The following is a 13,615-nucleotide window of genomic DNA, read 5'->3' on the forward strand; positions in this document are numbered from 1 at the left end:
GAGGAGACCACTGAACAACTGTAACAAATAGGTTACAGTAGGCCTATTTATAAAGTGTTATAATGTAGTGTTATAAAGTTTTATTTGTTGCGCGCGCTCAAACGGCCTTGAATTCAACTGTATCACATTTATTCCAGTGACCCTTTACATTGTTGGAAAGAGAGCCACTAAAGAATGTGCACATATGTTTGATGCATTATAGACCACTCTATTTCGAGGCGCTTATCTCAAATGTTATTTCCTCATATAATTGTGCAAAAAGTCATGTTCCGCCCTCCACCAGGCTATTCCTCTACTCTATTGTCCAAAATAGTAACCAACTACAAAAAATAAACCAAACCCCTGCCCTATATTAACACCCCATGGGACATCCTAGAGACTTTAAATCTGTTCATTCTAACAACTGCTGTCTATTGAAGTTGAGACTGCCACGCAAGTATCCAACATGCCTACCGACTACAGTGGCACATGGGACATGACTAGTAATGAAAACTTTGAAGGTTACATGGTTGCTCTTGGTAAGTTCTCTTTTCACTTGTTAATTGCAGCACACATTTTCTTATGTTTTTAGGAAAGTGACTTTGATTACAATAATATTTACTATTTATTGATTAATTAATTAGGGTGAGTATTGGTAAAGTGTGACACTTTATTAAAATTCGTTTTCCGGAACACCTTACAGAATCATCCCATTGTCCTAACCCCCAACATGATACCATTCTAAACAGTTTAAGAACCCTACTACACTATACCAACAAAAAAATATTAAACACAGGACTCTTCTTCAAACACAAATTGTGCTGAGACCACATTTTTTAAGTCAATACTGGCAAACTGGTACACCTTGATTGGCAATGTGGGACACTTCATTCTTTATTGTAAAGAAGAATAAATTAGAATATATTAGTATTTTCAATATTTTAATGATAAACTTAAATTATTCATACAAATTAAATGTATTAAAACATGCTTTATGTATTTTTGTGGAACATTAAGAATGATCATTTATCATTATTATTATTATCATAATCATACTTGATTATAATTATATGACGTAGCCTATATGTCATTGTATAGCATATAAATAAAATGAACTTCATCTAGGCCTATCAGCTCAACATTCTCAACACTACAATCTAATGGACATTTTGTAGAATGAAACCAGAAAGGCCTTACCCCTCAACAATTTCAATGACCGTTTTATTGTCACCAGAGTCAAATACAGCAAAATACTATTTTCTTGTCATCATATACCTGTATGGTTAAGAATATAGCTAGCTAGGATTTTTTATGTTGGTGAGGTAATATCTTTCTAAGTAAAATGCAGCTATGCTAGCTTTTTCTAGCAAGCTAGCTGATAGCAGATTTGAGGAAAATTAAATTTAGAAAATGTATTTCTGTTAAGAAAACATGTATTTCATAATCCCCTGAAATATTTTTTCTGCATTAAAATGGCCTAGTGTCCCAGTTTGACAGTAACAGGGTGTCCCAGTTTGACAGTAGGCGATTGGCATACTGGGACAAAGGTCAAAATGTCAATATTCTAAAAACGTGAGAGTATTAATAAAACCGTTTTTTTACAACCTTGACATTATTTACCTCAGAACCCTATGCCATTTTACTTACCATTATGCCTCTAGAGACCCATGTCATTACACGGGATGCCACGCCCACAATGATTATGATCACATACTTCCTCACTAACACACAGGCACAATGTTATTGAACACATTTATAGATATCCATTACAAAGCTTAAGTGTCCCACTTTGCCAGGTGTCCCACTGAACCAATACTCACCCTACCTGTTGGTAATTCATTAATACTGACAGTAGGTAGGGTAGTGTACCGTTCCATTCAACTGAAATTGATTATCTTTGATTCATTCACTTTTATTCATTTATTAGATAGGCCTATATTTTCAAATCCATAATATTTCATAATTCTCATTTCTCTTATCTGTCAATAATTCAAAACACATTTTTATGTTGCCGATAATAACATGTACAGTTGAAGTCTGAAGTTTACATACACTTAGGTTGGAGTCATTAAAACTTGTTTTTCAACCACTCCACAAATTTCTTGTTAACAAACTATAGTTTTGGCAAGTCGGTTAAGACATCTACTTTGTGCATGACACAAGTCATTTTTCCAACAATTGTTTACAGACAGATTATTTCACTTATAATTCACTGTATCACAATTCCAGTGGGTCAGAAGTGTACATACACTAAGTTGACTGTGCCTTTAAACAGCTTGGAAAATTCCAGAAAATGATGTCATGGCTTTAGAAGCTTCTGATAGGCTAATTGACATAATTTGAGTCAATTGGAGGTGTACCTGTGGATGTATTTCAAGGCCTACCTTCAAACTCAGTGCCTCTTTGCTTGACATCATGGGAAAATAAAAAAAGAAATCAGCCAAGACCTCAGAAAAAAAATAGTAGACGACCACAAGTCTGGTTCATCCTTGGAAGCAATTTCCAAACGCCTGAAGGTACCACGTTCATCTGTACAAACAATAGTACGCAAGTATAAACACCATGGGACCATGCAGCTGTCATACCGCCCAGGAAGGAGACGCGTTCTGTCTCCTAGAGATGAACGTACTTTGGTGCGAAAAGTGCAAATCAATCCCAGAACAACAGCAAAGGACCTTGTGAAGATGCTGGAGGAAACAGGTACAAAAGTATCTATATCCACAATAAAACGAGTCCTATATCAACATAACCTGAAAGGCCGCTCAGCAAGGAAGAAGCCACTGCTCCAAAACCGCCATAAAAAAGCCAGACTACGGTTTGCAACTGCACATGGCGACAAAGATCGTACTTTTTGGAGAAATGTCCTCTGGTCTGATGAAACAAAAATAGAACTGTTTGGCCATAATGACCATTGTTATGTTTGGAGGAAAAAGGGGGTCGCTTGCAAGCCGAAGAACATCATCCCAATCGTGAAGCATGGGGGTGGCAGCATCATGCTGTGGGGGTGCTTTGCTGCAGGAGGGACTGGTGCACTTCACAAAATAGATGGCATCATGAGGAAGGAAAATTATGTGGATATATTGAAGCAACATCTCAAGACATCAGTCAGGAAGTTAAAGCTTGGTCGCAAATGGGTCTTCCAAATGAACAATGACCCCAAGCATACTTTCAAAGTTGTGGCAAAATGGCTTAAGGACAACAAGTCAAGGTATTGGAGTGGCCATCACAAAGCCCTGACCTCAATCCTATAGAAAATGTGTGGACAGAACTGAAAAAGCGTGTGCAAGCAAGGAGGCCTACAAACCTGACTCAGTTACACCAGCTCTGTCAGGAGGAATGGGCCTACATTTACCCAACTTATTGTGGGAAGCTTGTGGAAGGCTACTCAAAACGTTTGGCCCAAGTTAAACAATTTAAAGGCAATGCTACCAAATACTAATTGAGTGTATGTAAACTTCTGACCCACTGGGAATGTGATGAAAGAAATAAAAGCTGAAAGAAATAATTCTCTCTACTATTATTCTGACATTTCACATTCTTAAAATAAAGTGGTGATCCTAACTGACCTAAGACAGGGAATTTTTACTAGGATTAAATGTCAGGAATTGTGAAAAACTGAGTTTAAATGTATTTGGCTAAGGTGTATGTAAATCTCAACTGTATGTGATTGTTATTGTCTGAACTCTGCATTTTTTGGGGGGGCAATCATTCATTTTTCTTTAGTATGTGGCACATATGGGGACACCTGCAGGGTTAGGGTTACTTTCTAAATGTAATCCGTTACAGTTACTAGTTACCTGTCTAAAAGTGTAATCAGTAACATCACTTTTGGATTAGCCTACCCCAAAATCTGTAACATAATCAGATTACTTTCAGTTACTTTTGGATTACATTCCCCTTAAGAGACTAAAAAGATCCATCAAACGCATTTCGTGTCCTCATAGTGGTTTGTGACTTGTGGTCAGACTTGCTCAGGTGGAACAAACGTAAACTTTTTTAATGCTAAATTATAATATATAACATAATATACACTGTGTACATTATTTAGCATTTAGCAGTTCACCCTCTGAATGGCACACATACTGTACACAATCCATGTCTCAAGGCTTTAAAATTATTCTTTAACCTGTCTCCCCCCCTTCATCTCTACACTGATTGAAGTGGATTTAACAAGTGACATCAATAAGGGATCATAGCTTTCACCTGGTCAGTTTGTCATGGAACGAGCAGGTGTTCTTAATGTTTTCTACACTCAGTGTATAAATAACAGAAAGGTGTAATAATTTATTTCTTCACAAACATCCTTTCTGAATATAAATGTAATCCAAGAAGTAATGTATTTTTTCAAAAGTATCTGTAATCTAATTATAATATTTTTGCTTGTAATGTAACTGATTGAATTGATTTTTGTTTGTTACAAATCAGATTACATGTAACTGATTAGGCTACATGTAATCAATTACTCCCCAACACCTGTGCCAGAGTTACTTCATATTGTCAACTTCTATCTACTTTCTTTTGCTCAACATGCTCCCCAGTAGAATTATAACTCCATATAATATGAATATTAACTTATTTCGAAATACATTCTGAAGAATTCACATTTGTAAAAAGCCTTGTCTTTGGAGTTATGATTCATACCCTAGCTCACCAGTTTCCTACTGAGAATGGATTGGAAATGTTCAGTCTCTTAGGATATATTTGTAACAGATGCAGGATTTCTTTCCTTACAGGCATTGATTTTGCAACACGCAAGATTGCAAACATGTTGAAACCTCAGAAAGTGATTGAGCAAGACGGGGATTCTTTCACCATCAAAACATTCACTACCTTCAAAAACTACACAGTCTCATTCAAGATTGGGGAAGAGTTTGAGGAGGTGACCAAAGCCATGGATAACAGAAAAGTCCAGGTAGAAACTTGCAATTTACTGTTCCTATGGGCGACGGCACTTTATCATTTATGTCATATAATTATCATGATGAATAGAACCCTTTGTTATTTTGCTCCTTGTTGCTTATTGAACTGTGGGCATTAATATGGCAACATTGAACACAATATGTAACAGAGCCTAAGCCTATTTCAAGCAAGCTGGAGCTATCCCAGGTGTTTTAAAATTATGGTCCACACAACACATTATGATAAGTGCTCTTGTTTATTACAGACCGTGGTCAACTGGGACAATGATAAACTGGTGTGTGTTCAGAAGGGAGAGAAGAAGAACAGAGGGTGGAAACACTGGATAGAAGGAGATGAGCTCCATCTGGTATGTAGCATGTACTCATATCTACCTTTTAACTACATTGATGGCATTGGCAAAGCATTAGTAGGCCTAACTGTTATGCATTTTCCCTCTCTCTTATAGGAAATCACCTGTGGGGATAAAGTCTGCAAGCAGATTTATAAAAAGAGTGCTTGATAATTCTTTCACCATAAAGTTTGCATAATATTTCTTCAACCTTACATTTTTTAAATATGCTTCATAAATGTATCACTAATATGATATGCTTTGAGTATGCGAAAGAATTAGAAGAAAATAGCTAACATTTTAACAACATGAATAAAAATAACATGATATACGTTTGTGGATTTCGTGATTATGTACAATACATTTGATCTACCAAAAACCATGAATAAGGCACTGGACCATTATTGCATTGATTTGTAATACTCCAGCCCAGCAGGTGGTGTTGTTGGCTTAGTATTGGTTCGATTGGATGACACCATCCGCCTTTCTAAGCGCGCAACTTTTCAGGTTTAGCGCAATTTGATTTATCATAAAGATTAGTCCATGCCCATTAGCTAGCTACTCTAGAAATGATTGTACATATTGTTTAGTTTTCTGTTTTAAATATAATCTGGTGAAGAAGTGTATGAGTAAACCGGTGAAGTAAGCTATCTACTACTAGCTGCCTAGCTAACGTGAACTGTCGGGAGGAAATGTCAACAGCAATGGACGAGGAGGAAAGAAAACTTCAGGTGCAACTTTGACCTTTGATTTATTACTTGCATTGATTCACACACACATATATATATATATATATATATATATATATATATATATATATATATATATATGTATATATGTATATATGTGTGTGTGTCTTGGAAGCACGTGGTGTCCGTAAGATAAAGATGGACAAAGCTAGTATTTACTCATATTTTCACTAAACCCGTAGAGACTGAAAGCAGCAGTCCACTATACAGTGGGAAGACTGTGTCAAAGCATTGGTGAGGATCATCAGAAGGAATTCAGTCGACAGGTTATAGCAGCAATAGCTGAAACGACGTTCAGGCAATGTGGTGAGTATTATAATCACAAACATCACCAAATAATGTCTGGAGGGAAGGGGATTTGCTGTGTATGACTGGTAACAAGAGGACACTGATGAGTTAATTATGAACATCTTTGTGCACAGTCTCCACCTTGGGTTTGCTCTGTCCAAGCACCAGTCAAATTCACATGTTATTCTGGCCCAGTCCAGAAACTGCCCCTAGACACTTCATAGGCCTACGTGGGATGGATTCGATAGGTAATACTGTATACTTACATATTCGGTTCTCCCCTATCACAAGTCGTTATAGGGGCTAGGGGTACTGGGAAAATCTTGAGACTCAAAAGGCTTTGTCCAAACACTCCTATGGTTTCCCTTCCTCATCTATTTTCCTGAAAGACCACGGATAGATGGTCAGATGACCATACATACATTGACTATCAAGTCCTCTGACGTCAGCGCCATAAAACAAGTGAAGGAACGCTTTCGTTGCATCTCAATGGTCAGATGTATATTGTTCCCCTGGTCTCCTTTCCTTCATCTGTACTGAAGTGGAAAAAACTTGGCAGGTGAAGAGTGTCAGGTAGCCTAGCAGTGGTTGTGACTAGATGGGGGTACAGCTAGGACCGGAAGTGACTTTTCGTAGCAGGTTAGGAGAGCATTTTAGCTAACCCTAACACTTTTCCTAACTATAACCTAATTCCTCTAACCTGCTATGTTAATTATCCTTACCTGCTACGAAAAAGTCACTTCCGGTCGTAGCTGTATGCTGTATACCACCTAGTCAAAACCCCTAGCGGTTAGAGCGTTGGGCCAGTAACCGAAAGACCCTGTAAAACAACATTCCACTGCACCTATGACAGTAACTGATTTTATGTTTTACTTCCCCTAGGGTCGAAGACCATCATGTCTTTCACCTGCCCTGTGTTTTCAGATCTATGCGGATGAGGGAGAGACCATTGGAGGATGCCACTTTACACTGAGACACACACAAGGATTCTTCTGCTTGTATGTTTCAGATGATTGACAGCATTCCTTTTTTTCTTATCTTTAGATATTTTTGCGAAGGACTTGGAGGCCTTTGCAAGGTAAAAGGTCTTCATACAGGTTGCATTGATGTTATGAAATCCGTGTTTATTCAGACTGACAATCCTCCTGTTACAGATTAATGATTTCCAGCCCCACATTTATGCAGTGTTCAGTTAGGAGGTAGGAAAAAAGGAATTGGCATCAAATGCTCTGCAGGATCTGTTGTAATCAGAATAAAAGGTTCCTTTAGCAGTATTACACATTTCCAAGCAAGTATAAGGCAATACCATGAGGTTTCATAATCAGATTAGTACTAACATGTGTGTTGTGGGGATTCTATTGTAGGCATGCCAAAAGAAGCACAGTATCTGTGGATGATGTGAAGCTTACGGCTCGTCGGAGTACAGCACTGGTGGGTATTGGCTAATTAACAATAATTTCATAATATATGCCAACATCACAGGATTGAACAGTCAGGTCTTAATCAATGCTTTATTATTGTGTCGTTTTAAGACAGCGAGACCCAATCTTGGCATTACTGAATGTTTTTATGGTACCAGTAATATTGACCCTTTTATAGTTATTTTCCACAGGAACATAGGTATTTGCAATGATATTGTCGCCAACGTTTTGAATTAACGAACACTCTTTTCTAGTCTAACTTCATACAAAGGAAGAGTGAAGAGATTGCCAGCACCAACCAGGAGCAAAGAGACATAAGGAAGAAGAGTGCAGGGAAGAGGAAGAACAAGGAGACAGAGATGGAGTAGGAAGGAACAACATGCTAGAGGCTACCCTAGTATTAAGTGAATGGGTTCTATTAAACAGACACTACTAGGTAATAGCATGTGTACGTTTACTAATATAGCACAAAAGGGCATCAACTGGATCGACCAAACTTGCAGAAAATATTTATTGATAACAATTCTCCATCAAGTGGTACAGCATTATTATCTTAATTGGTTGAAATGTAAGCACGGTTCCAATGTCTTCTCCAAAATTATTTACAGATCTATACGTTTAAAAAAGCAGTTAAATAAAAATATTGAAGGACAACAGGTGTTCCCATTCATCTTCAGCATTGAGATGTGCTGTAATATCCTTTATGTACACCATTTCCATGTACACATTTGAAGTACCATAACCTGTTCGTTATGTCTTGTCCCAAAGAATACATGAGATTACTGTTCTACCCAAATAATGCCTCAATGTGTTATATTGTAAACAAAGCCAAATAAACAAAAAATACTTTCAGGTCTGAGTAGAACAAATGTATCCAAACTTACTACCCAATTCTGACTCCTTTTAGGTTGGCATAAATATAAGACCCCATTTCAAGCCTGTGAGGACTTCAGTCTTCATCCTTCAGGACACTGACTCCAGTCCGGGTTCAGATGGAAACCTCGGTCAGCAGTGTCCAAGGTCCCTAGATATGTGAATTAAATTAGATTTTTTTTGACAATTCAAGTGTAACAAAAGTACCCAGTATTCAAATAAGCATATCTATTCAAACAAAGTTTTATTAGAGAACTCTTATTTGACATGTCTAAAACACCTTTGAAACGCACAGAATCACACTGGGAAACATTTGACAACCACGCCACTCCATGCTCTCACACCAACACTCACGTCCCCAGTGTCCGCGGCAGGTGTCATCCACATCAAGTTCACACTTACAGAGCATCAATAACAAGGAAAGAAACCACACACACACACCATACAGCATTCAGGTCAGGTAGGTTATATAAGCAAGACAAATATTCAGCACAACATTCCACACTACATTTGCGTACTACTTCTGCACTTGATCAATAAGGGTAGGAAAAATTGCTACAATAAAAAGAGATCTTGAAGTACTACTAAATGAAAGTCCATTTTAGGGGGAAGGAGCTTGTAGCATCCGCAGCTTCCATTCACTCTCACAAAAGCAGTCAAATTGGGCTCTTTCATCGCACAACCAGTCCGTTTCACGCTTTCTTTTTCTCTCCGTTCGCTCACTCATCGATTCACTCTTCGCCACAAGCCATCCTCAGTCGCACTCATGAGTTCTTAAAATGTCAGCTGCGCAGTTCTTTCCATTAAAAAGTGGATAAAAAAATGAAACACCCACCGTCTCTTAGAACATGCGGAGTGAAGCCGTTCTTTGATGGCAAAGCATTTACAGATGGGAAGAGGGAGAGTGATACTGACATCACCCAAAGAATGCTGCCAAAGAGGAGCTTCTTCCCGGGAAAATGGAAGAGAAGTGAACTGCAGAAGAGATTGTAGTGAAGGTTTTTCCATTGAACTTGACTGCAAATAAAGTTGCACTTAAAACATTTCAGTTTCAACCAGATTCTTTCCAATGCAAGATTGTTGTCAAATATATGGATGAATAGTGAACCATAGTGATTTCTCATGCATTTTCAGAAACATCACAATACATGCCTTAAAGAATCCAGTTGAAAATAAGTCAGGACAAACTTAAATCAATTTGACATCAAAAGTAGCACTTAAGCTGAACACCCTGGTAAATAATAATTCACCTCAAACAATTTCTAAATTAAATCTTGAGCATTTTTTCTCTCTCCAAACGAACAAAACATCTTTGACAAAAGCGTTTAGTTATCAGATACGCGTAACACCAGAAATAGATTTGGAAAAGGACATCTCACAATACTTACCATACAAACTATTACTTACATACCCCACCCTGAAGACTTGGACTCCATACTGGAGCCAAATCCTCCTGAGCTAAACCCACTACCACTGGTTGTTGAATTAGAACCAGTACCCCAACCTAGACTGGCTGAGCTGGTGCCGTAGTTACTGTTGCCTGTGCTGTAGGCCTGGCTCTGATCCCTGGTGGAGCTAGTCTGCCCAGTAGAGGTGGTGCCTGAGGTGGCAGTCTGCCCTTGCTGACTAGCCAACATACCCATCATTCCCCAACTGCTCTGCAGGGCAGCCTGCGCGGCAGCCATCATGGCAGGATTCAGACTAAAGTTGCCAAAATTAGCCATATTACTACCGGCGCTGCTCCCTAACCCTGTGCGGTTACTACCAAAACCCTGAGCCCCAAACCCATTTCCAAACCGCCCTGCTCGCTCCATCATCTGCCTACTGCCGTGCTTTGGCTCAGCGTTTGAGATGTGCACGCTGACTCCCTTAATAATCAGGTCCTCTCCACATAGGGAACTGGCAACCTGGAGAGAAAAAAACATACATGCCAGTCTGACATTAAAGGGGCAATTCAGCAGATGGCAAACAGAACATGGTCTTTGAATTTGCAGTGGCACCAACCTGGTCATCGGCAAAGCTGACGAAGGCAAAGGCACGGAAGGGCTTGGGGATGAAGACGTCAGTGACCTCGCCATACTGCATGAAGAACTGGCGCAGCTCATCAGCGGAAATGTCTTCAGTGCAACGGCCTACAAACACTTTCCTGCTTCTCATGGGCTCATCTGGACCTTGCTGTTTCACAAAGGTAAAAAGTATTGCACATGAACAATATATGGCAGTAGGGGGAGGTGGTGGGATGTGATCTGAAACAGTGCTCTTGCCATTAATGATCCATGTTACAAGCCATACAGAAACAAACACCTACCTTGGAGTTGGGGAGTTTGCAGTCACACCATCTTCCATCAATCATGTGGCGTTGAGAGATCACTTTATCTTGAGTCTCATACTCAGTAAACCTCACAAAGCCAAATCCCTTTGAGTTTCCGGTCTTCACATCTCGTTTCACCTGTAAGTAGGAGCATGGGGTTAAAAACTACATTTCACATTAACCCAAAATGTTTAAAGTGGCAATCTGCAGTTGCTATATCCATTTTGGGACATACATTAATTATATATGTACCCATTGATTCATAAGGAATATAACTTATAAATGCCTCATGAGCTTAGTTAAATGCATGTACCTCATCACAACCCAAAATAAGCTTTACTCCAATGTTTGTTAACATAGTAAATGTAAAAAAAACACTACCATCAAAACATAGTTAAAACTATCATTTTGATGTCATGGATGGTCAGTCCTTGTATCCATAGTGCTGTCTATGAATTTGAGAGTGGCTACATTTCTCCAGGCCCAACCCTTAGCAAAACAGTGGCAGAGAGTATGCTTTGTCATTGTTTAAACTGCTCATTGCCACTTTAAAATGTCTCAAATGTTAGTTTAGAAGGAACCACAGATATAGCAAGGCCTTGCACATTAGAGCTGTGTGAGAGAGAAAAAACTGAGAAGGTATCCACAGCACTCAACTGATCTGCATGAATGAAATTGCTAATTTGATACTTTACCTGTACCATGATGACTTCCCCAAAGGTGCTGAAGTAATCTTTCAGGTCCTGTTCAGATGTCTTCCAAGGCAACCCCAGTACAATCAGGTCTGAGGTCTTCATATCGCCTCTCTTCATCTTTACAGCAGAGGAGGCATCAATCTCGTCCATTTTCCTTTTGTTGTCTGAAATAGTGTGGTAGGGATCATCATCATCATTCAATCGCTGTTGGAACACTTGAGACAGACATTTGCCTAGTTAGATACTCATTCCATGTGATGCATATAGCTAGGGAACCGTTGACTCTGGAATAATTTAGTATGCATGTATTATAATGCATTTGTCCACCAGTTGGTGGCTAATAAAATAAAAAAGTCAGTCAACATACCTTTGGGATAATTGACGACATAGACCAAATTTCCCCAGCCGTTTTCAGGTGCATGAAGCATCCCTTCCACCAAACGGACCCCTCGCATGCACTGTGAAACAGGACTCCTGAATCGTAGGCCGCAGGCCCCTGGAAACTGAGCGGCCACGGTAGAAAGCAACACTGTGCCATCATCCTCGGATGGGATCTCCATGGGCTCCTCATTCTCTTCTTCCGCCACACGAATGTACACCTCTGCCATTTTTACGCACAACGCCTTTTCTCTGCCAAAAACACTGCAATGGCTAGTTTACGTTAGATAGCTCTCTAAACACTCGGCTATGCCCGACGACACGAGCTGATTGGTACAAAAACAGCAGTGAAAAAACACCGCGATTTTGCAGAAAATATATATTAGTTCAGATGTTGAAATGGACGCTGTTTATCTTGATTAAACCTAATTGTATTTAAACGACGTAGAGTTCGTGAGAAATTCTAGCAAACGAAAATACCACGGTCCCACTTCCAGTGTTCCTTTGTTAGGTTGGCTAGTTAACGTTAGCTAGCTGTGTCATCGACACCGGACGACGACCTCGCTATAGCAATGTGGCTATGAATGCGCTAACGGAGTCTCGTGCCGTGTTGGTCCTACAACTTAAAATTTCGTCCAAGAAAACTGAAATTGAGCAATCATATAATTAACGTTAAGTCTTAACTGCGTTTTTCTTACCTAGCACGCACGTAATACTGCAGATTTAAAGCAAATATTTACGCTCAAACACATCTGCGACAACATGAAACACCGTTGTACTTTCAGATCAAAATGGCATTATGTAAGTCATAGAGGAAGTACGTCATTATGTCAGATCCTTTCATTGTAAACGGAGGGTACGAGGGGGTGTTGTGAATCTAGAAAATAACAGAAAATGATAAATAATTATTTAAAGGGAAATACTACACCATTTTTACTGTGATCTCTTAAAACATATTTGTATTTGCCTAAAAAAAATGTAACCTTGTGTAAACTGATTATACCCACCGAGATCCATACTCGATGACTACCGCGGCGTCCCCCCTATCTAAAGATTGGATGAACCCATTTTTTTCCTTCATGACTTCCTGTGACAACTGGGGACCAGGGACGTTTCGACTGGAAGCGATACAGCTTTTGTCAAATTGACTTACATTTACATTTACATTTTAGTCATTTAGCAGACGCTCTTATCCAGAGCGACTTACATATATATATATATATATATATTTTTATACTGGCCCCCTGTGGGAATCGAACCCACAACCCTGGCGTTGCAAACGCCATGCTCTATCAACTGAGCTACATCCCTGCCGGCCATTCCCTCCCCTACCCTGGACGACGCTGGGCCAATTGTGCGCCGCCCATGAGTCTCCCGGTCGCGGCCGGCTGCGACAGAGCCTGGATTCGAACCAGGATCTCTAGTGACACAGTTAGCACTGCGATGCAGTGCCTTAGACCACTGCGCCACACAGGAGACTTTTCGTGGCAGCAGGTTAGGAGATTTCGGAAAAGGGTTAGGGTTAGCTAAAATGCAAAAAAAAAAAAAAAAAAATCCGGATAGGGTATATTCCAGGCTGCTGCCCATCTCTCCATGTTGTTGTTTGCCACAGCAACATCCATCACATGAGTGAAGAAAGCACCTCAAATGGTTCGGTTTGTTGAAATGACAGA

The 13,615-nt window shown here is 39.5% G+C and overlaps 3 protein-coding genes across 5 annotated transcripts; 2 read left to right on the plus strand and 1 right to left on the minus strand.

The window, feature by feature from the left end:
* The first annotated feature begins 437 nt into the window (after positions 1–437).
* Positions 438–5,539, plus strand: LOC311138456 (retinoid-binding protein 7-like). Its single transcript, XM_084173138.1, has 4 exons — positions 438–518; positions 4,713–4,891; positions 5,144–5,245; positions 5,345–5,539. The coding sequence occupies exons 1-4, from the start codon at positions 446–448 to the stop codon at positions 5,396–5,398; spliced, it is 408 nt and encodes a 135-aa protein (XP_084029264.1). The 5' UTR covers positions 438–445; the 3' UTR covers positions 5,399–5,539.
* Positions 5,540–5,674: 135 nt separating this feature from the next.
* On the plus strand, positions 5,675–8,537 carry cenps (centromere protein S). The gene is made up of 5 exons (XM_084172915.1): positions 5,675–5,958; positions 6,159–6,282; positions 7,309–7,342; positions 7,629–7,695; positions 7,940–8,537. The coding sequence occupies exons 1-5, from the start codon at positions 5,920–5,922 to the stop codon at positions 8,051–8,053; spliced, it is 378 nt and encodes a 125-aa protein (XP_084029041.1). The 5' UTR covers positions 5,675–5,919; the 3' UTR covers positions 8,054–8,537.
* On the minus strand, positions 8,178–12,761 carry LOC311138238 (TAR DNA-binding protein 43-like). Of its 3 annotated transcripts, none has more exons than XM_084172914.1 (6): positions 11,932–12,761; positions 11,565–11,728; positions 10,867–11,007; positions 10,563–10,733; positions 9,394–10,465; positions 8,178–8,709 (listed from the first exon to the last, which is right to left on the minus strand). In XM_084172914.1, the coding sequence occupies exons 1-5, from the start codon at positions 12,170–12,172 to the stop codon at positions 9,962–9,964; spliced, it is 1,221 nt and encodes a 406-aa protein (XP_084029040.1). In that variant the 5' UTR covers positions 12,173–12,761; the 3' UTR covers positions 8,178–8,709; positions 9,394–9,961. The 3 variants fall into 3 exon arrangements, with proteins under 3 accessions (XP_084029040.1, XP_084029038.1, XP_084029039.1); XM_084172912.1 differs by having other exon boundaries at positions 11,565–11,779; positions 11,932–12,745; XM_084172913.1 differs by lacking the exon at positions 8,178–8,709 and having other exon boundaries at positions 8,786–10,465; positions 11,565–11,779; positions 11,932–12,745.
* Positions 12,762–13,615: the final 854 nt, after the last annotated feature.

This window comes from Coregonus lavaretus (assembly GCF_964263955.1).
Source record: "Coregonus lavaretus genome assembly, chromosome: 12".
NCBI classification, from domain to species: Eukaryota; Metazoa; Chordata; class Actinopteri; order Salmoniformes; family Salmonidae; genus Coregonus; species Coregonus lavaretus.